The sequence below is a fragment of the Puma concolor genome, chromosome C2 (genome assembly GCF_028749965.1).
Source record: "Puma concolor isolate L17-30 chromosome C2, mPumCon1.1.hap2, whole genome shotgun sequence".
Classification (NCBI taxonomy): domain Eukaryota; kingdom Metazoa; phylum Chordata; class Mammalia; order Carnivora; family Felidae; genus Puma; species Puma concolor.
In genome coordinates this window covers 76,526,400-76,551,912 of record NC_141675.1, presented here as the reverse complement: position 1 = coordinate 76,551,912, position 25,513 = coordinate 76,526,400, and the positions used below count along the sequence as shown (strand labels likewise).

General features: G+C 55.8%; 2 protein-coding genes across 12 annotated transcripts; one reads left to right on the top strand and one right to left on the bottom strand.

Annotated features, from left to right (window-relative positions):
- The first annotated feature begins 1,193 nt into the window (after positions 1-1,193).
- On the top strand, positions 1,194-16,431 carry CLCN2 (chloride voltage-gated channel 2). Of its 4 annotated transcripts, XM_086674874.1 has the most exons (24): positions 1,196-1,822; positions 4,105-4,261; positions 4,456-4,587; positions 4,964-5,092; positions 5,180-5,313; positions 5,421-5,498; positions 5,582-5,660; positions 5,785-5,910; positions 6,011-6,095; positions 6,188-6,289; positions 7,834-7,918; positions 8,056-8,211; positions 8,589-8,658; positions 8,889-8,999; positions 9,251-9,464; positions 9,776-9,909; positions 10,146-10,318; positions 10,433-10,547; positions 10,763-10,836; positions 11,058-11,117; positions 11,258-11,296; positions 11,469-11,573; positions 15,588-15,674; positions 15,820-16,431. In XM_086674874.1, the coding sequence occupies exons 1-24, from the start codon at positions 1,751-1,753 to the stop codon at positions 16,012-16,014; spliced, it is 2,712 nt and encodes a 903-aa protein (XP_086531000.1). In that variant the 5' UTR covers positions 1,196-1,750; the 3' UTR covers positions 16,015-16,431. The 4 variants fall into 4 exon arrangements, with proteins under 4 accessions (XP_086531003.1, XP_086531002.1, XP_086531004.1 ...); XM_086674877.1 differs by lacking the exon at positions 4,456-4,587 and having other exon boundaries at positions 1,194-1,822; XM_086674876.1 differs by lacking the exon at positions 11,058-11,117 and having other exon boundaries at positions 1,194-1,822.
- Positions 16,352-25,508, bottom strand: FAM131A (family with sequence similarity 131 member A). 8 transcript variants are annotated; one of them, XM_086674888.1, is made up of 8 exons: positions 24,848-25,508; positions 24,284-24,623; positions 23,584-23,644; positions 22,430-22,572; positions 20,161-20,254; positions 19,730-19,912; positions 19,412-19,528; positions 16,352-18,100 (listed from the first exon to the last, which is right to left on the bottom strand). In XM_086674888.1, exons 5-8 carry the CDS (start codon positions 20,228-20,230, stop codon positions 17,625-17,627), a joined length of 846 nt encoding a protein of 281 aa, XP_086531014.1. In that variant the 5' UTR covers positions 20,231-20,254; positions 22,430-22,572; positions 23,584-23,644; positions 24,284-24,623; positions 24,848-25,508; the 3' UTR covers positions 16,352-17,624. The 8 variants fall into 8 exon arrangements, with proteins under 8 accessions (XP_086531014.1, XP_086531013.1, XP_086531011.1 ...); XM_086674887.1 differs by lacking the exon at positions 24,284-24,623; XM_086674885.1 differs by lacking the exons at positions 23,584-23,644; positions 24,284-24,623.
- Between the last annotated feature and the right edge of the window lie 5 nt (positions 25,509-25,513).

Below are 25,513 nucleotides of genomic sequence, written 5' to 3'. Positions count from 1 at the left end.
GTTGGGAAGACCAGAATGCTTGCGAGCCTACCCCAGCCAGGGACCTTGATCCTTGGCCCAGAGAACCCCGGCCCTAGCCCTATCCTGCTGGTCCGCGTGCCCGCCGAGGGCACAGTCCTCGCGGAGGGCAGGAAGAACAGAACCCCGCCCCCAGCGCGCTGACCCTGCAGAGCGCGGGGCCCAGTCCCTCCAGCTGGCACCGAGGTCCCCCAGCCCGGCCCCGGCTGACTTGGCCCTGCTGGATGTCACCTGAGCCGGGTTTGTACAGTTTGGGAATTTGCCATGATGTCACTATGGGGAAAAGGAAAGCCTGCACTTGTCCCCTCCACTGGTACCGCACCCTCCCTACCACTGCCCTCTTCCCCTGGACCTACTCTCTTCCACAGGATCTCTTCAGCCTGGCATTAACCTCATCACACTGCTCTCCTCCGGAGCACTGCCCCTTCCGCTTGGTACTACCTGTTGCCCCACCACTGCCTTCTCCCTCCAGACGCTGATCTACATGCCCCTTCATCCTGGCGCTATCCTCTCCCACGAATACCAGCTCCTCCCTTATACTGCCCCTTCCTCTCACACTGCCCCCTTCCTGGGCACCGTCCTCCCTCCTGGGCACCGCCTGTGCCTCCCACACGCCCCCTCATCCTGATCCTGCCTTCTCCCGCACACTGCCTGTTTCCTGGGCCCGAGCTTCTCCTCTGACACAATCTCTTACACTGCCCATCCACTCTGTGCTCACCCCACCCTCTGCTCTATCCTTCTTTAGACCCTGGTAGAGAATGCAGATCCCCAGCAGGCTGTTCCCCATGGTGGTGAGACGTCAGTAGCTACTCGAGTTTCTCCTTGGGACCTGCCAAGGAAAAGCGACCTCTGTACGCCCACACCCTCCTCCCAGGAGCGGCCTCCCGGCACCTAGACATCTCTTCCCTCCGGCCTCAGCCCTTCACCTTCCCTCCCCACCTCCACCCTGGTGCACCCCACAGGCCGGGTTACTCCAGGTGCGACTCCCAAGAGGACCAGCAGGTAAGGGAAGGAGGAGGAAAGAGGACGAAAGAGATCTAGAGTCTCAGTTCCGAGCATCACCCCCTCACGCCCGCTGTCTGGGCCTAGCGTCTCCCAACGAGTCCCTTCAGCTTTGCTTCTCACCCTCGACGGAGCAGAAGGGCCTTGCCAGGCCCGTCTGGCCCCTCCGGAGAAGCAAGAGAGGGCGCCACTCCTGAGAGATTGAGCGCAAAGAATCTGATTAAACGGTTCAGCAGACCCCGGCCCCAGGCCCTGCTGAGCCCCAACGTCTCCGGCTCCTCCTGCTCCGGCACTGGGCGCTGAGGGCCTGGCCCGGCCCTTCCACGTGCCAGCGGACCCGCCCCCGCTTGGCCCCAATTGCCCCTCTCAGTTCCCGGCCTTTGAGCAGAGGGAGCGCAGGTTAGCACGTTCCAAGCGCCCCCTGCCGCCTCCCCGGAGCCTCGGAGGCGGCCTCAACGCAGACCCCCGCCCGGCTGGGCCGGCCCCTGTGGATGGCCCGGCGGGCGGAGCAGCACAAGAGGGCACCGCCCTCGGCCCGCCCGCCGAGGAGGGGACGCGAGCTGGAGGTTGAGCCCGAAGCGCCTGCACGGGGCCCGCCGCACTCTGCACTCGGCCGCCCGGGCGGCGGGGACGGGACGGGTGCCGGCGCGGGCTCTGCCGGCCGGGAGCCGAGTCCGGGCCCGAGCCCGAGCCCGAGCCGCACCGGGAGGCCAGAGGACTGTGGGCGGAGATGGCGGCCGCGTCGGCCGCGACAGTGGCGGAAGGGATGGAGCCGCGGGCGCTGCAGTACGAGCAGACCCTGGTAAGTGAAGCCGAGCGGAACCCTCAGGAGTGCACTCCGGTACCGCTGCTCTGGGTTCTCCTTGGAAGCGCGAGGCCCGGGGGCCTACCCTAAGCCCGCCCCAGAAGTGAGCTGGGGAAACTGAGGCTCGAGGGCCTGAGAGGCTGGAGAGCTAAGGGGGGGGGGGGGTTGGGGAGGGGGCTGCAGAGGACAAGGACATCAGGTGCTTGTCCCAGGTGTCCTTCTCTTTACCACCCCCACATACACACGTTTTCTCTGCTCCTCCTGGACTGAAGTCTCAGCACCCCACTATCCCTCCCCAGCACCACTCACACCCTTGAACTTTTTCTCTCTACCCTCCTATCTCCACCATCCAAGACATTCCCTCTATCCCCACTAAGTGTGTGGCACTGTACTAGAATTAGAAACAAGACTGTGTGGAAAGATGGCTCAGACCCAAACCTAGCCCCCAGCCCTTAACCCTGGGGGACTGGCAACCCAGCATTGGCAAGAAGCCCTCAGGGGATTCTCTGGGGGGAAAGAGCTTTTCCTGTACACCGCCCCCCCCCCACTCTTGGTACAGGAGCTTTAGGGAGGATGGGTCAAGCGAGAATGGGTGTGGGAATTGGGACCTTTGTCCATGCTGACTGGGTATCCAGCCCCCACCCACTTCAGGGGTGTCCCTTGACCTCATTAAAAGCAGGGGTCCTGGGGCTGTGAGCTGACTCATGGCTACCATTACAACTTAGCGTTTGAGAAGCCTTTTGCCCCTTCTTGTGTCACTAGGCGGAGGACCCAAACTCTAGGGAAGGGAGTGGGCTGGTGGCTCCTTTTTACCAGCTTGGGTTGGAATTTGCTCTGGAAGGAGGCTGGGAGGGAGCCTCTCCAGGAGGAGGGGTCCTGGGTTGTAGCTGGGGCTGGGAGGTGCCCTGTTATAAGAGAGAGACTGGTTGAAACAGGATGACAGGGAGAGGTGGCAGGGGCGGGGGTGGAGCCAGGGGAGAGGGGCAAGCCTTTGCATTGTGGGGGAGGTGTCTGTCAATCTGTCCTGGCTGAGAATGGGGCTTTGGTCAAAGAAGCCAGGCACCTGACCTCTGAAATGGTGTCTATCTGTTGCACCAGCCACATCTCCACCTCCTTTGCCTGGTCTCTATCTCTGGAACGAATCCTCAGGGTCATGCTGTCTCCCGAACACTCTCTGCTCCAGCCTCTCCCCCTTCTCCTTCTAATCCCTTTGTCTTCCTCGTACACACTCACCTCCCCCTCCTACACTGTGTCTGCCTCTTTGTACTCTACTTTCTTTCTCTCTTTTCCTCCTTCCTTCTTCCCCTCTCTTCTCCTTTCTCTTCTCTGCCTTTCCCCTGGCTTCTCTTTTTCCCTTTCCCTCTCCTCCCTTTCCTCATTCTCTATCACTCTCTTGCTCTGTCTCTATCTTTCCCTCCCTCCCCCCCACCACCAACCCCAGCCCCAACAGGAGCCCTTTGTGTCCCGAAGCTCTGCGGGTGGCAGCCGGAATCTACTCCTCCCCACCCCCCAACACACGCCCAGCTTGGCAGGTCTAGCTGAGGCTCAGCGACTCTCACCCTCCCGTCCCAGCACCCCAACATCCCCAGTCACAGCCCAGCCATCAGCTTCTGCCGGCCCCAACCCACCACTGGACTCAGGGCAGCTCCAGAGTGGGATTGAAGCCACCAGCATTCTCCACCCACCCAGAGACTTTCTACTCCCAGCTAGGCTGGCAGGCTGGGGGGGGGGGGGGTGGTTAGGGGTGGAGAATGGGGACAAGGGGATTACGGTGGATGGGAAGGGTGCAGCTGAGTTGGTCACAGGCTAGAGGCCAAGCGGGAACGTGATAAGGATTGAGGCCCCGCCTGCTCTTAGGCCCAACTCAGCTGCCCCCAGCTCCATGAGGCCCTCATTGTTACCCTTCCGTCCTTGACCATCCCTTATTCTCTGACCTTCCTTCCTCCCACTTTCAGACTGCCTTAGGTTTTTCCATCTTTTCCTCCTCTGGGGCCTTCCCTCCCACTCTTCCTCCTCCATGCTCCCTGGGCAGGCCTGTGAGAAGAGGACGATTATTCTGCCACCCCCAGTGCTGTGCCCTGTACCTTGGCTGTCCCCATTACTCTGGCCAGGACAGCCCCCACGGTTTGTAATGTGCATTGTTTCCACACCCCAAGCCAAAGTGGAAACTGTGGGTTCAAGAAGGGGCATATAATATAGGGTCTGGGAGAAGGGGAATTGATGCAGGGGTCCCCACTCAGCACACATCTGCTAATGTCCCCATATTCCCTGTTCCTCAGATGTATGGCCGGTATACTCAGGACCTTGGGGCCTTTGCCAAAGAGGAAGCTGCTCGGATTCGCCTGGGAGGGCCCGAGACCTGGAGAGGTCCACCTTCCCCTCGGGCTCCCCCAGAGCTCCTGGAATATGGACAGAGCCGTTGCGCCCGATGCCGCAGTGAGACCTGGGTTGGGGCAGGAGACCTGGCTGTGCTGTGCTGTGCTGTGCTGTGCTGTGCTGTGCTGTGCTAAGGGGGACAGAGGCCATTAGAGCTACCCATTGGGAGGTTGAGGGTTGGGGGGCAGAGGTGGGAATACTTTGGTGCTAGCCTCCCCCCCTCCCCGCTCCATTCTTCCCTTCCCTGCTCCCAGTCTGTTCCGTACGCTGCCATAAGTTCCTAGTGTCCAGGGTTGGTGAAGACTGGATCTTCCTGGTCCTGCTGGGGCTCCTCATGGCTCTGGTCAGCTGGGCCATGGACTATGCCATCGCTGCCTGTCTGCAGGGTAAGGACAAGGGCTGGCAAGGGGAAGGCTGGGAAGAACCAACCTGCTCTCTCCATGCCACACTTGTCCAAGCATCTTGGCTACTTGGCCACTGACCACTTTCCCCAGCCAGCCTGACTGCCTCCTCTTCAGGCATAATGACTGCCACTCCCATAGGCCACAACTTCTTGCCTCCCTTCTCGAACTGCCCCTCTTCCCTGTTGTGATCTTTGTCCCAATGAATGCCCTGTAAGGCCGCCTCCCTACCCCTCTTGCCCAGGCTGTCTGTGATGGATCCATTCTCCCTGGGACAGCTTGTCATATCAGTGTGTCCCAGTGGCTAGGTGGGGACTGGGTGTGTGCATCTAGGGTCCAGCAGCTCATCTTCTCCCCACAGCTCAACAGTGGATGTCCCGAGGCTTGAACACCAGCCTCTTGCTCCAGTACCTGGCCTGGGTCACCTACCCCATCGTTCTCATCACTTTCTCAGCTGGATTCACACAGATCCTGGCTCCTCAGGCTGTCGGTACAGTAAGAAAGAAGGGGAGGGCAGTGATGGGACCTCCTGAAACGGGCACATCAAATGACTCTCCTGGGACCATAACTTCTCCAGGGTCTGGCATCCCTGAGATGAAGACCATCTTGCGAGGAGTGGTGCTGAAGGAATACCTCACCCTGAAGACCTTTGTAGCTAAGGTCATTGGGCTGACCTGTGCCCTGGGCAGCGGGATGCCCCTTGGCAAAGAGGTAACTCCAGATTGGGGATAGAAGGAGTCTGACCCAGTGGGGGAAGAAGATAGGCCAAGGTCAAGGTGTGCCCCTTCCCCACTCACCATTTGCTCCCACACCCCCAGGGCCCTTTTGTGCATATCGCCAGCATGTGTGCTGCCCTGCTCAGCAAGTTCCTCTCCCTCTTTGGGGGCATCTATGAGGTAAGGGAGACCCTGGGGGAAAGCAGAGGGGGAGGGGAGGCTGCTGAGGCCACGCTGACACCCATTTCCACCACTCTTGCCAGAATGAATCCCGGAACACAGAGATGCTGGCTGCTGCCTGTGCCGTGGGAGTAGGCTGCTGCTTTGCAGCACCTATTGGAGGTAGGCGGGCAGTCCAGCCCCTCAGCCCTGCCCCTGGCCTCACCTCCTTTGCCCCTCTCATCTGGGTCTGAGTCCTCAGGCAGGGCCCAGGCCTCATGTGGCACTCTGCTTTGCCCCCCCACAGGCGTCCTATTCAGCATTGAGGTCACCTCCACCTTCTTCGCTGTGCGGAACTACTGGCGAGGCTTCTTTGCTGCCACCTTCAGTGCCTTCATCTTCCGGGTCCTGGCGGTCTGGAACCGTGATGAAGGTGGGGGAGACCTGGGGGACGAGAGGAGCCCCTGAGATGGCTCGGGTGAGGGCCCTCAACACTACACCTGTCTCCCTTTGCTACTCTGCTTTCCTTTCAGAGACAATTACGGCTCTCTTCAAAACCCGATTCCGGCTTGACTTCCCCTTTGACCTCCAGGAGCTGCCGGCCTTTGCTGTCATTGGGTGAGGGGAGCTCAGGGAGCTGGGGTGCATCGGAGAGGAGGAGGTAGAAGAGGGAAGACCCCCTTTCACCCTGGTACTTCTCCTCTCTCTAGTATTGCTAGTGGCTTTGGGGGAGCGCTCTTTGTCTACCTGAACCGGAAGATTGTCCAGGTGATGCGGAAGCAGAAAACCATCAACCGCTTCCTCATGAAGAAGTGAGTTGGACCTGGGCTCCTCTCTGAGTTGTGCGATGGGCACAGTAGGGTGAGAGGGCCACCCTACTGTGGCAAAGAGTAGCCCAATTAAAGATAGCACTTCATTGAGAAAATCAGCCAATGGTGTTTTCCGGAATGATTGAACATTTTGGCTTTTATATGAATTACCTCAAAATTGCCACTTTTGAATTTTTAGTCAAGGCACTTCACATCAAAGATTAAGACTTCCATGGGGCACCTGGCTAGCTCAGTCGGGAGAGCATGTGACTCTTGATCTTGGGGTTGTAAGTTTGAGCCCCACACTGAGTGTAGGGAGTATTTAAAAATAAAATTTAAAGGGGCACCTGGGTGGCTCAGTCGGTTAAGAATCCTACTTCAGCTCAGGTCACGATCTCATGGTTCTTGAGTTCGAGCCCCGCATCAGATGAGCTCAAGCCCCACTCCAGGCTCCACACTCTCTCTCCCTCTCTCTCTCTCTCTCTCTCTCTGCCCCTCACTTACTCATGCTCTGTCTCTTAAAAATAAACAGATAAGTAAATATTTAAATATATATATATATATATATTTTTTTTTTTTTTTTTTTTTTTAAAAGACTAAGGCTTCCGGGATACCTGGGTGGCTCAGTCAGTTAAGCGTCTGATTTCGGCTCAGGTCATGATCTCACAGCTCGTGAATTTGAGCCTCACATTGGACTCTCTGCTGACAACTCAGAGCCTGGAGCCTGCTTCAGATTCTGTGTCTCCATCCTGCTTCAGATTCTGTGTCTCCATCTCTCTCTGCCCTTTCCAGTCACACTCTCTCTCAAAAAAAATAAACATTAAACAACAACAACAACAACAACAACAACAAAAACCCTAAGGCTTCCTTAGGCCCTTGGCCTGGACAGATGGCACTGCTCCCTGGAGAGTGTTTGAGCCTTAGTTTCCCCGCCCCCCCCCCCCACCCCATTGAAGCACGGAAATGGGTGAGATTTTTTAATCTCCAGAGCTTAACTCTCTCATTTGTGAACTTGAGGATTGGGAGCGGGAAGGCCCGAGACGGGACTTTTGGGACTGACGTCTTTCAGAGAAAGGGCAGCCCACTAAACCTGTTCCCTCTGGCACCTTTGGTCAACTTCATGAGTGACCGTAGCTCTTCCCAACACTGACCTTCACTCTAAGTCACCAGAGAGAAACAAAGGCATAAACTTCTCCATACTGTCACACAGTGTGCCCTTTGGCTGGGCTTCTGAGAGCACAGAGAGGAGTCACAGCTCAGAAGTGTCCAAGGGAGGGCTGGAATGGGTTGCATTTCTGCTACCTACGTGGGGAATTGAGGGCCAACAGAAAGGCATTTGGGCTTATAATAACCCCAGACAGCCATCACCCTTGGGTCCATCATATCACGAACAGCAAAAGGGACCTTCTCTCAGAACTGTGTGCTTTTATGTAAGCGTGAGGCTCTGCTGCGACCTCAGCCCTGAGGTATGTGAGGGCACCCAGACTGCTACCAGTCTGTAGTAGGTACACCACCCATGTTTGATGCTGTGAAACCTGTATCTCTAGGCGCCTGCTCTTCCCAGCTCTGGTGACCCTGCTCATCTCCACTCTGACCTTCCCCCCTGGGTTTGGACAGTTCATGGCCGGACAGGTAACTCCAGGCAGAACAGACACTTGTGCTTTCCCTCGGGATATATCCCCTCTAAAGCCAACAGTCTCTGCTCTCCTTTGGGCCCCTTCCCTTCATCCTGGCTGTTCCCCAGCCTGAGGCACCGTGTTCACCTACAGCTCTCACAGAAAGAGACTCTGGTCACCCTGTTTGACAACCGGACGTGGGTCCGCCAGGGCCTGGTAGAGGAGCTAGAGCCACCGGGAACCTCACAGGCCTGGAGCCCACCACGTGCCAACGTCTTCCTCACCCTGGTCATCTTCATTCTCATGAAGGTAGGGCTCTTACATGTGTAGAGCTAATGCCAACCTGGGCTTCCTAGGTGCCAGACATTGTTCTAAGCACTTTCCATATAGTCATTCCTTTTAAGTCTCACAACACTATGAGAAAGGTACTATCAGTAGCCTTTTTTTTAAGATGGGAAGTCAAGGCACAAAGAGGTTACATAATTGTCCCAGAGCTAGACCGCAGAGTAAGATTTGAACCCAAGCCATCTGGTTCTGGAGTCTTCCTTTCTTTGATCCTGGGGGATTCTGGGATAGCTGGGAGCTTGTGCCTGATTGATAAGGAAGGTAGACGCCCCAGGGTGAAGCTGGGGGCTGCCTGGGGCCTGGCAGTGCCTCTACCTGTTTGAACCACCTCCTGCCTGCAGTTCTGGATGTCTGCACTGGCCACCACCATCCCAGTGCCCTGTGGGGCCTTCATGCCAGTCTTTGTCATTGGTGAGTCTTCAGCTGCCTATTCTCCTAGCCTCAACCTTCCCACCCACTCGCCGTCCCCTCTCTGCCTGGGAGTGGGTTTTGGTCCAGCCTCAGCCCCAACCCCACCCCCTGACTATCCCCTGTACTGAATGACCCACTGGCCCCTCCCCCACCTTCTGACCCTCTCTCTTCCTAGCGCCCCCACCCTCCCCCTCCACTACCTGTTTCTCTTCCCACCCCCCTCCCTGAAGGAGCAGCATTTGGGCGTCTGGTGGGCGAAAGCATGGCTGCCTGGTTTCCAGATGGGATTCACACTGACGGCAGCACCTACCGGATTGTGCCTGGTGGCTATGCAGTGGTGGGTAAGTGCTCCAGGTCCCCATCTGTCTCCCAAGACCCCTGGCCACAGGGTCTGAGGTTCTGGTGCCCCCTGCTGGCAGGAACCCGGCTTCACTCAGATGCAGAAGCCAGTCCCCAGTAGTGTACTGGGCGGCCTGGCAGGTCCCCGGTAGTGTACTGGGCGACCTGAAAGGCCCCCAGAGGACCATCCCTGGATGGGGAGGGTCATCTGGGACCTGAGCACCCTGAGGTGACTGAAGATGGCTACCTCCAGGGGCAGCTGCACTGGCAGGAGCAGTGACACACACAGTGTCCACGGCTGTGATCGTGTTCGAGCTCACAGGCCAGATTGCCCACATCCTACCCGTCATGATTGCCGTCATCCTGGCCAACGCCGTTGCCCAGAGCCTACAGCCCTCACTTTATGACAGCATCATCCGGATCAAGAAACTGCCCTATTTGCCTGAACTGGGCTGGGGCCGCCACCAGTATGGAGGGCTGGGCAACAAGGGGGGTGCGGGTGAGGGTCAGAAGGACCCCCTCAGACCCACCTCCAGCAAAGTCCTCAGACAGTGAAGCTGGGAGACCAGCCACCTTGCTCTCTCCTGGCCAGAGCTGCCCTGTCCACATCCTGGGGAAGCCGCAGCTAGCCCCACCTGGTCAAATGAAGGCAGAAATACTCCTTGGCTCTTAGCCCTTGTCCCCATGGGCTCTGGGGCCTTCTTATGGCCCTGATGGTAGTGCTCTGGGATCCCTTCCCCATCATGATCACAAACTAAGTGCCTTTCTCTACCCTCAGGCAGTACCGGATGCGAGTGGAGGACATCATGGTGCGGGATGTTCCCCACGTGGCCCTCAGCTGCACCTTCCGGGACCTTCGATTAGCACTGCACAGGACCAAGGGCCGCATGTTGGCCCTAGTGGAATCCCCTGGTGAGACCAGGAGGGATCCCTGGTGCTGGGGGCATCTCCCAGGGTTGCTGCTCAGGAAGAGGGAGGGAACAGGAGCTCAGAACCAGTCTCGTTGGTTGGGCCAGCATTTGCCAGCCAGGGGTTCCCTCTGGTGCGTGGTCTGTGTCCAAGACCCCACTCTGGGTGTGAAAGAAGGCCGGGGGTGAGTAGGAGGGCCTCACCCCCAGCTCCTGAGTCCTCCCACCTGCTCTACCCAGAGTCCATGATCCTCCTGGGCTCCATTGAGCGCTCACAGGTGGTGGCATTGCTGGGGGCGCAGCTGAGCCCAGCCCGCCGACGGCAGTACATGCAGGAGCATCGAAATGCCCAGACCTCTCCACCGTCCGATCAGGAGAGTCCCCCTAGCCCTGAGACCTCCGTCCGCTTCCAGGTGAGCAGGGGAACCCCACAACCGCACAATCTTCCCAGATGTCACGTAGACTGGGAGGGCAATACAGAAGTGATCTGGGGCCATAGCCTCACCAGCCCCTTCCTGCCTCTGCAGGTGAACACAGAGGACTCAGGTTTCCCTGCAGCCCGGGGGGAGACTCACAAGCCCCTGAAGCCTGCTCTCAAGAGGGGGCCCAGCAACACCATGAACCTCGGGGAGAGTCCCACAGGTGGGCCTCTCTCCCACTGGCAGAGCCAGAGTACGGCCCCTGAGATCCAGTGGGAGCCCTACCCAACCTTTTTGCTTGAGCACATCCCAGCTAAGAGGCTGCCCAGATGGGCCAGGGGTAGAACCAGGACACCTCTCCTCTTGCCCTCCTCACCTCTCCTGGTCCTCGCCCTCAAAGATGACATTGCCCCCGGGGCCTTGTGTTTGGGAACACAGGGAACATGGAGCAGGCAGGCATCGCCCTCAGGAGCCTCTTCTGTGGCAGTCCACCCCCCGAGGCTGCTTCAGAGGTGAGTAGTCAGAGTCTCTGTCTCTTTCTTTCCAGCTCTCTCTCTGACACTGAGACCACCCCTCCATTAACCCTACAGAGCCTGCCTCCATTGTCCCTGCTCTTCTGCCCTCCTAGATGTCAGCTCTGTCCCTGCTGTGTGCTCTTCCTCTCCGCTCCACCACTTAACCCTCACCTCCCTCCCTGTAACATCAACTCCTCTTCTCTCTGGCTCTAACAAAGTTGGAGAAGTCCGAATCATGTGACAAGCGCAAGCTGAAGCGGGTCCGAATCTCCCTGGCGGTAAGTGCTCACTTTCTTCCTGCAGCTCAGGAGCACTGGACAGGGAGGGCTGTGGGCTAGCGGGATAAGCCTCCCCAAGCCGGGGGGTACACCCACCTCCCCCCAGCCACTAGCTGCCAACCTCTGTCCCTCTCTCCTAGAGTGACTCAGACTTGGAAGGAGAGATGACCCCTGAGGAGGTAAGGTGTGACTGGACTCTGGACCCTGTTTCTTCCTGGGAGTGTTCAGTCATCATCTTGGCTGCTGTCCCCATGGGAGGGACCATTGGGTGGGAAAAGGGGGAGCCAGCTTTCAGGAAGGTGAGAACAGCTATTGGCACCTTCCCCCTAATCCTCTGTCTCATCCTCTCAGATTCTGGAGTGGGAGGAACAGCAACTAGATGAACCTGTCAACTTCAGCGACTGCAAAATTGACCCTGCCCCCTTCCAGCTGGTGGAGCGGACCTCTTTGCACAAGGTAGGGTCAGTCGCCAGGGGCTGCCCTGAGCTCTCAGGAGCACAGGGTGGGGATCTAGGTCCTCCCACAGTTTGGACTCAGGCAGGTGTGGGGAAACAGGGTAGCAGAGGGTGGGCTCTGTGCTGTGTTTCAAACATATTGCCTTAAAGGATGGGAGGCCGGGAGTCAGGGCCCCTTAGCCTGTTCCTGCCTACCGCAGGCATCATTTTTCCTCTGCTCAGCCTTGCCCCCAGGGAACTCTGGGCCAAAGCAGCAACAAAGACAGGGTTGGAGCTGGGTGGAAGCCAGAGGGCCAGGCCAGGGTCAGAGCCAGGCAGGAGACTGCCAGCACCCAACAAGGCTGATACACCCACAACTGAAAAAAAAAAGGGGTGAGAAACAGGCAGGATAAGAAACTCTAATAAACAAGCTAGCAAATATCCAAGTAGGGGTGGGGACACTGCAGAGAAGAGATAAACAAAGATGAGAAACGCCCAGTGGGGGGCTTGGAATGTCAGACCCCAGAAAGTCTGACTTAATAATGTAGGCCAAAGGAAAACTGGTAGGTACACAGGAAGCTAGCTCAGTAGAAGGGCAGAATGGCCTGCAGACAAGGGGAGAAAAGTTGAGTGCAGACAGGTTGGTGGAGGGTGAGGCTGACACTCAAGGAGGGCTGGGGCTCTCTGTGGAGGACTTTCTCGGGGCCTCCCCAGCATGGACAGTGGCCTCATTGGGCATCTTCAGGCTTCTAAGCGAAGGCAGGAAGTGCAGGCACACCCAGCAGGGTGCTGGGGTAGAAACCGAGCAGAGCATTTTAGCCAAATTGTTGACAGATTTAAACGTGCAAGCCTCCAGGGCATGGGGATGCAGGCAGTGGAGGAATACTCCCAAGGTCTGCAGCTCCAGCAGCTAGCCGAGGTGCAAGCTGAGCCTAAGAGCCCAGGTAAGCAGGGGCTGGGCCAGGAAGGACAGGGCACAAAGAAAGAGAAAAGCAAAAGGTAATTTAAAAAAAAAAAAAAAAAAGCAAAAGGTAATAAAGGAACTTAAAAGCCTTTGGGTAAAGACATCAGATCAAAGTGACTGGGGAACTACAGTACAGTTGCAAGAAAAGTATATATAGACCTGAGAATACACTGAGTTTTTATTTAAAGCCTTTCTTCCTAAGAACTCTAAAGCTTTTCTATCGTGTTGCCATTTTTTATAGTGTCCACTATGTGCCAGCCACTTGCTAAGCTCTACACACGTTTAATTTAATCCTCACAACTGGACTGTAAAATGGATACTGTGATATTCCAGTTTTTATAGATGAGGACATTGAAATTCAGAGAAGTTAAGCAAGTTGCCTAAGGTCACACAGCTAGTAAGCAGCGCAATCAGACTGGAATCCAAGATGGTTTGACCCAAAAGCCTTGGGATTTAACCATTTTAATACATGGGGAGACTGAGGCAGTGAAGAGGTCACTTGCCTGAGTCAGTACAGCAGAGCCAGGCCCAGAGCCCAGATTCCCTGGCCACAATCCCAGGATTCTTTCAGAAGGCCACGCTGTCCCTCTCCCTGTCAATTCACTGTTCCCAAGCCCAAGATGTACAGGCCCTCCAATGGGCTCCCTGGTGTCTAATTAAATTAAAATGAAAAAAACAAAGTAGGTGTTTGTTACAAACTTAAAAATCAGAGGAAGAGAAGAAGCCTTTGAGAAACCGACTAACAAAAGTACAAAGAACTAGAAGTGATAAGAACATAAAAGATGAGAATTCAAAATGGCCTTGTAGGCCTGAAGAATCAATTAGTAATAGCCCAGTCAAGTTCAGGAGGGGAACATTCACGGGGAGAGGGAATCCACTGGAGACTATTTAGGGACTTATGAGACTAGAGCTTGCCAGCCATACCAGCTACTTGCCACATTCATTCTGAAGCCACCTGCAGACAAGCAGGGGCAGGGGAGGCTGGGATGCCAAAGCTAAGCCAGCCCGGCTTTACCTAAATCCTCAGCCTGCCATGTGTTAGCTAGCTGTGTAGCCTTGGCAAATTTCTTAGCCTCTCTGTGCTTTGCTTTCCTTATCTGTAGAATGGGGCTCAGAGTACCTACATCATAGGTTTTTCTTTGGATAAAGGACTTGATATGGGATACTTAGAACAGTGCCTGGCCATAGTAAGAGTTCAATATATGTGAGGAATGACTTCTACTGCTGCTTATACTAAGAGGCGGACAGCGGGGGACTTGAGGGAAGGGTTGAAGTATCCAAGAAATTGGTGTTTTCAGAAGAAGATGAGTGATTATGTGAGGCTGGAAGCTAGAGTGTCTAGCAGAATCTGAGACCAGCTGGGATGGCCTTAGGCAGAGTCTTGTGGGCTCTTCTGGGGAGTATGGGCTCTAACTCAAGTTTGAGAAAGCTCATAGGATGGCAGAGCCATGCTGAAGGGAAGGGAGACCAAAAGCAGAACCCATGAGGATGTTGTGGCCTGGTCCTGGTAAGGACAGTGAGGGAATCAGCATGGCCAAGATGTTCAGGAAGCAGATCGGCAAGGCTTGGTGACTGCCCGGGACCAGTGGTTTGCAAACCTAAAAGGCATAGAGTCCACCAGAAGCTCATTCTAATTAAGATTGTGGAGAAAAAGAAAATCCAGGGGAACAATTTAATAGGATCCTTGGGAGAAGATAGAGGGACTATTAAACCATAAGAAGACAAAGCTAGTGGATTATTAAAACAGAAAATCTGATAATATAGGTTTCCCTGTGAAGTCAGATGAGGAAACTAAAAGGTAACATGTAGCATGTAGGATTCAAGTTAGATATGAGGAAGAACTTGGTAACCCCAACAAGTTATGATAAAGGTACTGAAGGAACGTAGAGAAGCTTATTCTAAAACTGAACTTCTAACTGCTTTATAAGTACTGTCATGCCTTAAACGGAGAGTTAGGAAAGCTCTGGAAGGCCTCTAATGATTTAGCAACTGTATAAGAAAATATTTTTGAAGCTTTCAGATGGCTATAATGAGTTCTGAGTAACTAGTATTCAAAAAGCTGGGTTATTAATGCCCATTTTGATTCAAACATTAAGCCAAGAGACTTTACAAGTAAACTGAAAACACTGCGATAAGTGATAGGCCAAAAATTCCAGGAACTGCTGTGTCAGTAGTGTTTTTCAAGACATCTGGCCCAAGAAAATCTACTTAGAACACAAGGAGAACTGGTTGACAATTCCTGAGCCCTTGGTGATTACATTTGAAAGTTGGGGGGAGAGTCCAAAGCCAGAAAGACATGGGAGTTTGTGGTTGACTGTTGTTTCCCTGGACTTCAAGCTACATCTCAACAGCACCTGGGATGCTACTTGGGCCCCAGAAAAGGCAAACTGTATGCGAGACGTAGAGTGCTTCAGGCCATGATTGAAATGTCAGAGCCACGGTAAAGGACATTTTAACTGCCAGCCTGCTGGAGGCAAATGGGAAGCATGTGTCAGCTACTAAAGTGGGGTGAGAGGCACAAAATTCAGGGCCAGTACCCCTAAAGGATATGGAACCTCCCTGCCAGATACCTCTGTGACTGATTGGACATCTGCACAGGAGCGGGGCTGTAGAGGGATGAAAACTATCCTTCTATAGAGGGATGAAAACTCCTTCTGGAGCTGCAAAGTCACTTCACCACTGAGCCTCATACTGCCTCTCCTGTAGAATGGGTATCTCAGAACAGTACTGAAGTTACTAATTTCAGAAAGATCTCGCTCAGTGCATGGCCAATCATTACATGTCACATTTGAACAGTTGTTCTGTCCTCCATCATCCTCTTTCTAACATGGGATGAAGAATCCTTCCTCTGTTTCTCCACCAAATAAGCAACCTAAAGATTCCCTCTCTCAAGTTTCTGAGGCTTGGCTGCAGAAATGTCCTCATTATTCTTTTCCCTCTAGTGGCCCTCCCTTCCCCACCCCCCATCTATGTATGGCACCACTCCTATTCCCCACCCCAGCCTTGTCCTGGGGCCCTCTGGCCTGTAGATGGTGTACATGATGTCCAGTGTATTTTCTCCCCACCCTGCAGACTCACACCATCTTCTCACTACTGGGAGTGGACCATGCTTATGTCACCAGTATTGGCCGACTCATTGGGATCGTCACCCTAAAGGAGGTGAGATGATAATGGCCATCACACCATTTCTGCTTCCAAACAGGCATGCAGGCTTGTTTGTGTCCAGTTCACCTGGGGTAAGTGTTGGGGTGGAGTCTGAGCAGGGAGCTCAGAGTCCACACATCTGACCCTCTACCCTTTCTAGCTCCGGAAGGCTATCGAGGGCTCTGTCACAGCACAGGGCGTCAAAGTCCGGCCGCCCCTGGCCAGCTTCCGTGACAGTGCCACCAGCAGCAGTGACACAGAGACCACAGAGGTGCATGCACTCTGGGGGCCCCGCTCCCATCATGGCCTCCCCCGGGAGGGGAGCCCTTCTGACAGCGATGACAAGTGCCAATGAACCCCCTCAGTGGGTGGCCTAGGATGGCAGTGGCTGTGGCTGTTGGTCTAGACCGTGAAGCTCTCCTGTCCCGTCTGCCTTGGGAAAGGAGGCGCCTGCACTAAAGGCTGGAGCCCTAGCCTCCCTTCCAGTCCTGGGGTGCCAAGCTCCTCCTGGTTCATCCTACCTGGAATCTGACCCAGTGCCCACCTGTAGCAAGTGTTCCATGGGCAGGAAGATCAGCATCCCCCTGGCAGGACAGGGGTGGAGTCAATTGACCCCTGCTCCCCCTTTGAGGGGGAAACGGGTAGAACTAAGATGGGTTTATACTGGAACCTCCAATGACCAGATGTATATAGAGATTTACAAAGATTTTTATATTAATTTAATAAAACAAATTCTTAAATAGAACAAAATAAACACCTAATGAGCCACTTATATATAGAATGCCTGTGCCCATCAGCTCTTGTTCTTACCTTGGGCCCTCTTACCTGCCAAAGCCTACAAGGCTCGGAATTCTGCAGCCACCCAAACCCCCCACAGTCATAAAACTCCAGAGCTCACGGTCTGTGGAACACAGGATCCACAGAGGCCTCCACTGCTTAGTTATCAACACGCTAGCTGGGGCAGAGGCCCGCAGTGCTATAGCTTTGGCCTTTCATTCAGCCAAGAAAGGCACTACCCTCCTCCCTCCCCAAGGAGAGACACTCCCACATGACTGTCACTTGTTGGCACAATTCCTGCCTGGCTCAGGCCCCCACAGACAACTGCCCAGCCACCCACGTGGCCCCCTTGTGGCCCTCTCTGGAAGAACATTGAAGTCACAGCTCCGTAGCAAGTGGAGCCATCCCTTCTCCCAACTCCACTCTGACAAGAACTCGGTGAATAGGGCAGCCAGGCAGGCTGTGAGCCGCTGGGATCCTGCCCACACATCCTACAAGGGGCCAGGAAAAGGGCAGAGGGTACATGCCTTTATCAATCCAGTGCCTCCCAGAGAATATCCGACTGAAAGAACAGACCAAAACCCCTCTTTAGGAAATAGAAGAAGATTTAGAGATGATGGAGAGGCAAAGCACAGCACGAGCCCAGCTGGGCGAGGGGCCCTTGGGGGAAACGGCTCAATCCTAGGCTCCAGGAGGGTAAGAGCCAGCCCGCCCTGGGATGGGGGAGGAGTCTGTCAAGCACTGCACATGGACTCAGAGGTGGAGAGAAGCAAAGAGAGAGGCACGGGGAAGGGGGAGAGGGGGCCGGGCTCCCTCCCGTTCCACCCCACAGGGCCCAGTCACAACCACCCCCTTAGGGGTTCACATCATCCAAGGAGGAAATGTGTATGTGGCATTTTTGATTTAAGAACATGAACATCACTGTCTGCCACAGCTGTAGCCATGCCCCAGGGGCCCCGGGCAACCCCCGGCAAACCCCAGGAGTGGGGGCAGGACATGCGCCCCCAGCCTGGCCCCTGCCTCCTCTCCAAACACTTTCATGCAAAACACACAACGGAGGAGTGAGTGCTCCCAGGAGCCCTCTAGGCTTTGGAGCTCTGCTGGAGGCCTCCAGCCCGCACTTGGGCACAGAGGCTCTGCCCCCAGCAGCAGCCAGGGGACGCATGCCACCACCGGGCATGATTTGGGTCACTGTTCCTCTGGCTCTGCCTCATCCGCGTCTAAGGACACCACCCCAGAAGAAGCTACATCAGAGGCTTGCCGCTGCCGTTCCCAGCTGCCCACTGGTGGCGGGCAGAGAGGCTGGCAGTCCTTGCAGGGGGCTGGCTCCTCCTCGGCGGGGGAAAGGCAGGACTCCATGAGGGGCGAGTTGTAGAGCGAGTCCTGGGCCTCCAATGGGCCCAGGCTACGGAAGGCACTTTCCCGGCTGGGGGGCAGTTTGGCGAGGAGCAGCTCGTCACCCAGCAGCTGGGAGGCCAGGCGGGCTGGGGAGCCCAGCAACCCATCCTCCAGGCTGCACAGACTAGAGCACAGGGTCTCTGGGGACACGGTCTGCGAGCAGTCGCTCTCAGGCTCCACAGAGCCCTGGCGCATAGGCCTGGAGAATCGGTGGCCAGTGAAGAGGTCCTGGAGGTGGGGCCCCAGGGGCAGCTGCCCAGCCATATCTGCAGGGGGAGAAAAAAGAATTTAGCCCTACTAGCCCCATGTCAATTGACCAACCTGGAAGCCACATTCTCCCCACTCCACCCTTGGCACCCCTAGCTCTGGGGAGAGTGGGTAGGAGCTGGGTAACTGCGCAAGTCACTTAACCTCTTGGTGCCTCAGTTTCCTTAATGGCAAGTTGGAGAGTCTAATATACCTACTTATGGGGTTGCTGAGAGAACAAAAGAATGTAGCACAAAGTAAGAAAGTAATAAATGCAGGGATACCACACATGGTTGTGCCAGTGGTCCATTGCACGAGGGGAGCCTGTCCAAGGCAGTGAGTGTGGACGGAAGTTCAGCCCACCCTCTGCTCATCAAGCAGCATGCCCTAGCATGGGACCGTGCCCACCAGAGAGAGAGGTGCTTTTTTGAATTTGCACGAAGCTTCTACGTGGGGTTGTGGTGGCCTCGGATAAATGTTATTATCATTACACCAAGGATCAAAAAGCAGGCCTGCAACTCAATCAAACGAGAGCATTTATGGTTTCGGGCTCCATCTTGGCCTCAGGCAACCAAATCAGTCACCTCTGGACCACAGCATAACTCTAATGTATTGCTAGTCTGCTCGAATGTATTGCTCTTGGAGAATCTGTTAATTAGCTGGAGGGGTGGGGGCTGGTGGAGGCAATCTTCAAAGGCAAAGAAGTAGGGGTGGGGGGAGTGTTGTGAGGCATGAGCCTAGAAGCTACAGAGAAAGTCAGCCATGTGGTCTGGGGATTGGAAGATGAAAGGAGGGCTGTGCACAGCTGCACAGCCCCGCAGGGTCCCCTCTGGAAGCACTGGCCCAGAGAAAGGCCGACAGGCAGGTCTCAGATGGAATTTGAGGATGCTGAGCATGAGCCAGCACGGCCCTGTGGGCGGTCCGGGCCCAGCACGCCTTCCTGTTTGTCTGGGGCCATGGCCCTGTGAGGTGCTATGCTGCTGTGGCTCATCTGTGCTGCCACAGCTGGCCAGAAGGCTGCCCTGAGAGGGAAAGGTGAGGCACAGCAGACCCTCCCAGAGACACAGTTGCACAGAAGGTATCGGTGAGGTCTCTGGACTACAAGGCCCAACGGCACAGGCAGAGAAGGCTACGCACCTATGGGAAAGGAACTACTCCATTTCCAGGTGCTGACTGCGCCCCCATGAGCGTGGACAGCCCTCTTGCCCCTGGAAATGTCAAGGACTGCCTGGACAGGGTCTGCACCCCACCCCTTCCAAAAGCCTCTGAGTCACAAGGCCTCTCATTCAGTCCCACCCCAGCTAGGGGCACGAGCATGGACTGCCCCTCACCTGAGTCAGTTCCTCCAGGGTAGTCTTCATCATAGGATTCATCGGTGGAATCCTCACCATCCACCGAAGACCATGCCCGGAGCTTGGCTTCTGCAATGGCAAACTGCTCGGCCACTCCTGTCGGGGAGGACACGGAATTCGTTAGCGGAGAAGGTTCGTTAGCAGAATACATTAGAGGAAGAATTAAGACTAGGGCTCAGCTTGGAGACAGGAGAGGAAAGAAAGAGGGGTATGGAAAGACTCCAACCTCCACATCAGGTGTGAGGCAATGGGAGCAACCCTATGACAAATGTGTGGCTGACCCCTTCCTGTCCCCACCTGCTGCAAAGCGAGCCTCTTGTTCACCCTCGCTGAGGTCCGAATAGGAGGAAAAGGCTGATTCCAGGGCAGCAGGTGAGTCGCTTGGCTTGCTCCAGCCCTTCCATTCAATGAGGTGAGCCACTCGGCCCTGGGCCATAGCGGTGGGCTTGGTCACGTGGTCCTTTACCACCTGGGAAATACCTGCAGGTGGGGCAGAGGGAGGCCTGGTTAGGGCACAGGCCAGGGAGCATCAGAGAGGGGAGTGGAAGGGTGGTGGTGGTTTGGGTCCACATGTGCCTTTGGATGGGAGGAGGAAGCTGGGATTCATCTGAGAAGGGGAAGAAAAGGGAGATCCCAGCAAGAGCTCACAGGATACAGTCCCCAATGTGTATGTGCAAAAGGAAGAAGGAAGGACAGAGTGGCCAAAGGTATGGGAAGGGGGTGCGTACCATGCAGGGAAGATCTGGCCAGCGCAGCAATCTCCTGGATAGTTAGGGCTCTCCGGGACTTGGGCAGCATCGCGACTGTGTCTCCAACATTCACCTTGGGTGACAGCAGCAGAGAGTCAGTGCCCCTCTGACACTCTGTAGCATCCCTACATGCCCATAACCCACCCAGGGTGTCAAGGGAATATGGGAGCTGGGAAGAGACGCCAGGGCAGCACATATGTCTCAGTGGCTGCTGAGACATGTAAGAGGGAGGCTAAGAAGCCAGGACCAGCAAGCTATGTGCTCCCAAGGAGCAACAGAGATCCAGGCGGACTCAAAGGAGCAGAACTGTAGCTATCACCCCTGCCCCACCTTCTCAGCTCCCAAAGGGGAAGGAGGCAATCTGGGAAGTCAAGAACCTTTGACAAGGAAAAAGAGGAAGGGAGAAAGCTATGGCATCAAGGACTTCCTCCAGGTCCTCTCCTCTTTGACCATCTCCTCTCAATCCTCCAGCTGTTTTTACAGCCTACCAGGGCCACAGACTCAGCATGACCCAAACCAAACCCAACACCTTTTCCCACATCTGGCCCTGCTCCCCAGCTTCTTTACTCGGCATCACGCATTTGCCCATTCAGTCTGGCTCCAAGCCTCAGCATGACCGTCAACTCTCCCCTATGCTTTGCTCATCCTTTCGGCTCCCACTGCCACTGCCTTCCCTTCCTCAAGCCCTCAGTACTCCGTGTCCAGATTAGCATAGTCGGAGACCCAGGAGCTCCTCCAATTCCACGCTATTTTCTTAGCCTAGGATGTTGTGTAAGTGTTCCTCTCCCTCCTCCCCATGGCTGGCTAGCTCCTCCTCATCTTTTGTCTTGGCTGAAACATCATTCCCTCAGAAGGGTCTTCCTGGCCACCCAACCAGTTTTCCATCCTCCTTCTGTAACAAGTCACCATCCTCTATAAACGTACCCTGTGTGTGTAATCATGGTCCACTTTGTGTGTTTCCTTATTTGTCGCTGGTCTCCCTCACTGATCTTTAGCTCTTGAAGGAATTTGGTCTCTTTTGTCACTGCTGCACCCCAGTGTTTAGCACAGTGCCTGGTATACAGTAACCTTTCTAAACACATAGGCTGAGTGAATGAGACAAAGTATAAATGTAAACAAGTAATTTTCCTGGAATGCAACTGGTCACGTGTCCCTATTTAAAATCTTTTCCGGGCTCCTCTGCTGTCCAATGAAGTCCTAGTTTCACAGCAAGGCACAGAATGAGCCCACTCTGTGAGCCCCCTGTCTCCTTCCAGGCCTTGGAATCCATGACAGATCTCCTCTGCCCAATAAAACCCCACTTTCACCTTCCCTGTCAGCAAGCATCCCTCCTGCCACCAGGCAAAAGAACCTGGCTTTCCCCTGGGCTAAGAACGCCATCCTTGCCTGACAAAATGCTCCCAACCATTTAAGGCCTGACTCAAGTGTCACTTCCTATTATATTTTCAGTCCAGTCTTCTCTCTGTCTCTTCTTAGATACCCCCCTCCCCGCCCCCACACCCACCTCAGCATTGCCCTTCCATCTCTCCTGAGGGATCTCAGGATGGCAGGGCCTGACTGATTCACCTAGGTCCCTGCCTCCACCCTACACCTGGTTCAGTGCTCCTCGGCAAGCCCCGTCAAATGTTTCCCTCAATGAATGAATGAAGTTGGAAGCACATGACCCCTCCCTGGCATTGTCTAGCTCCCACCCCTCACAAGAGGGACTCCACCTCCTCCCTTGACCTCAGGCCCACCCTCTGCCCGCACCGCCCCCCCCCCCCCCCCCCCCCCCCCGCGTCAGTACCTGGCTTACATGGGCCCCAGGGTGGCGCCGTTAGCTTCCGGCCAGGCCTGGGGGGAGGAGCACCTGCTGGGTGTTTCCTGGCTGGCTCTCCCTCCCTCCCCTCACTGCCCCCAGCCACCGCCATCCGTGCCCGGCGCTGCGCTGCGCGCAGCTGCGGCCCAGGCCCAGAGAAAAGGTGTGTGTCTCCCTGGCAACCCATCACCATGCAACAGGATCTCCCGGGATACGGCCTGGGATGCGCTGACGTCAGCGCCCAAGGCGCGAGCAAAGCCCGCCCGCTGGCACCACGCCGAGCAGAGCAGACCGGCGCGGGGGCGGCCTCGGGCCCCGCCGGCCGGATAGCGCCTCCGCTCGCAGGAAAAGAGAGCCAGAAGCAGGCTGTCGAGGCGGAGGTGGGGGATACAGATCCCCTTCATGTGAATGCGGCCCCCCTTCCCCCTACCAACACCAGGGGCCCAGCACCTCTGGCAAGTCCTGGCTGTCCACGGAGGAAGGGCGGGAGGATCGGCTCCAGCCTCGGAGGGTCCGAGCAGATCCCAAGGAAGATAGAGAGAGGCCCCGAGGAAGTTCGATCCACTCCACAGCCCAAGCCGGGTCCGAGGCCACTGAGGGGTGGGGGAAAGGCTGTTCACCTGGGCTCTCACTTGTGCCAAAATCCTCATTTTTATCCCGCTGCCATATCATTTTTCCTCACCCCTCTCCCTCTCCCCTTCCCAATATCAGCAACCACCTGGTGCTCTCCACAATTCTGAAAGCCCCTATCCCACATTCCTGACCTTCAGGCCCCTGGGACCACTTTGTGGCAGCCCACTGGCCCCCTTCCTCCTCTGGATACATTTTAACCGTCAGAACCCTAGGGATGAAACCTACACTTTCATAAATTCTGAATCTTGGGTTTCTCGGCCTACCCATTCCTCTTGGAAAGCACACCGCAATCTTCCACCACCATCGCCATCCTCCTCCCCACCACCACCTTGGACCCTTTACAGCCTTGCTGCCTTCCTTCTCTTGGTTCTTTCCTCTCGCCAGCATCAGCTGGTATGCAGCTCTTTACTCTTCTCTTCTGACAAACCCATGATTTTTTCTTACTTTCATCCCAGTCCCCTAAGGCTTTTTTCCTGATGCCCTGTCTGGCCCCAGCCTGGTTGTTCTTGTATCATCCTGGTTCCCACTATCTAAACCAGAGTAATTTTCCTTTTGCCACCTGAGCACCCAATTCCTCAGCTTCCCCTTACCTCCCAGATCACATCTACAGTCCCTGGTCTCACCTCTGCGACTCGTCTGACAAGTCCATCGTCCTCCAGGCCCTTCACGCTGCCATAGAAACATTTTGCCCAGCACAGAAATCATAGGCATGCTGGCTGTGTTGATGCAGAGAACCAAAAGCCCAGAACTGCTCCAGGCTCAGCTCCCAGTTCTATTCTTATTTTGGCTCCGGATGCTGAGCCAGTCCCCTCCCCACTTGGAACCTGTGCCTAGTCACAGAAGGAGAACACTCCTGCTTCATGGCTTTGAGGAGGTGGGAGTGCCAGGGGCCCAGCAGAGCTCTCTGAAGCTCAGGGAGCTGAGGCCCATCCCCTAGACAGTGCCAATAGGCAATGTACATCACAACTGACCTTTAGCTGGAGTAGCCGTCTCTGTCCCTGAGCCTCAGCCAGCTGGTGGTCCCCAGAAATGCTACCAACCAGAAGGAAGACACAAGGTTACAGGCCATCCCTGGCCCCAGGCTGGTACCTAATCAGGGCTCTCAAAGCCAGTCCTAAGGTCAGCCAAATTCTCCCCTGACTACAGGAGGAATGACTTCCTGAACCCCAAGCCTTAGCAGGGCCAGAGGGATCAGAGCAGCCTGCTGCTTCTCAGCTTCAAAAGCCATGAGGTTAATTTAGGACTACAAATCCCAGAATTCCTCATGGGAACCAAGGAAAGTACAAATCTCAGCTAGTCTTAGCTTCAAAACATCTCAAGTACCAACCACTCTAAGGCCTGTATGACTGACCACCTGCCCTGAAAGCCCAGGACCCATTCCAAAACCCAGCGTTCAACTTCATGGGAAAAAAAACAACAACAACAACGCTGCCTGGCTTTGGGCTTGGAGAAACCCAGAACACTTAAGTTGGCTGCTGGACCTCAGATGCATAGGACTATGGCCAGGCCACAGCATGCACCACCCACCATCCATGGGAACCAAGGCCCAAGCAGCAGGGATCAGCAGTTGTAGGAAGCCCTGATGGCCTCTCTCCTGGCTCCTCTTTCTCTACACAAGGTAGGATAATGTTTTTGTTGGGAGTGGGGAAAAGGAACTAAAATAGTAGTTACGAGGTGAGAGGTGATCAGGTGCTCACAGGTGCCCCAAATGGGGCCTCAGTCTCCTTCATAAACTAGCCGACTCTGGGCGGGGGAGTACAAAAACTCCGTGCTGGGGTGCTTGACAGCCTTTGCAGGCTACCTCCTTAAGGGTATTGGGACGCAGCTAGAAGAGGCAGGTTCCCAGCAGAGAGCCACTCCCAGGACAGTGAGAGGAGAGGTGTAGGCTGGGGGGCGGCGAGTGTGTGGGCGTGGATGGCCAATTGCCATGGGCAACTTGCCCCTCCCAAGGCTGTGCACCTCCTGCCACCTTCAGCGGTGGGAATCCAGGCGGAAAGACCACGAGTCTACCCTGCAAAACCCAGAAGCAGGCAGGCCGTGGGAGCGAAGCCGAGTCGCTTTAGCCCCCCTCCCCGCTCCTTTCCGCTCCCTCCTCTTAACAGGCCCGCCTCCCCGGTACAAGCTCCTCCCCCTCCCGACACCGGCCCCTTCCTCAAGGCCCCCACCCACCCGCGGCCCGCGCACCGGGCAGCCGCAGCCCGATTCTCCAACCCGTGCCCGGCCTCCGCCTCTTACCCTGACCCGCCGGACTCCGAGAGCCGATACAGCCCATGGCCGGGAACCCAGGCACGCTAGCCCGCGCTCGGGGCTCGGGCCATCGCCTTGCAGAGGGTCGGGCCGCGGCCGCCACTGGGGAGGGGAGAGCCCGAGAGAGGGGAGGGGTGGGAGCCGAGCGTCCGCCGCCGCTCCCCGGAGAGGGAACCGGGCCAGTGACGTCAGCACGGGGGCGTGGCCACTCGCGTCACCACCCAAGGCAGGCGGGGCGAAACACGTCACAGCCACGCAGAGGCGGCCTGGGGCCGAGTCCGGAAACACCTAGTCCCCTCCTCCCAGGCCCTACTGCGCAGCGACCCCGAAAGGCAAGGGTGGGAGGGTACGCTCTGGGCCCGGGCTGCCAGGTACACAGAATGAGGACGGTAAAAGTCGTTGCATCCAGCCCCATCCTTTCACAGATGAGACCTTGAAACCATAAAGGACTTCTCCGGCTATAAACAGTTTGAAACCCAAGGCTTCCTCCACGTTATTGGGGTCTGGATCACATTCTTCCAGGAGTTCAGGGTGTCTAAAGGTACCCCACAGCTATTTGTCTCTCTCTTCTCCCCTACCAAGCAACAGGACATCCCACCATGTCTGCTTCAAGGGTCCAATCCTCCAGCGAAGTAACCCTCCAACTCCCACAAT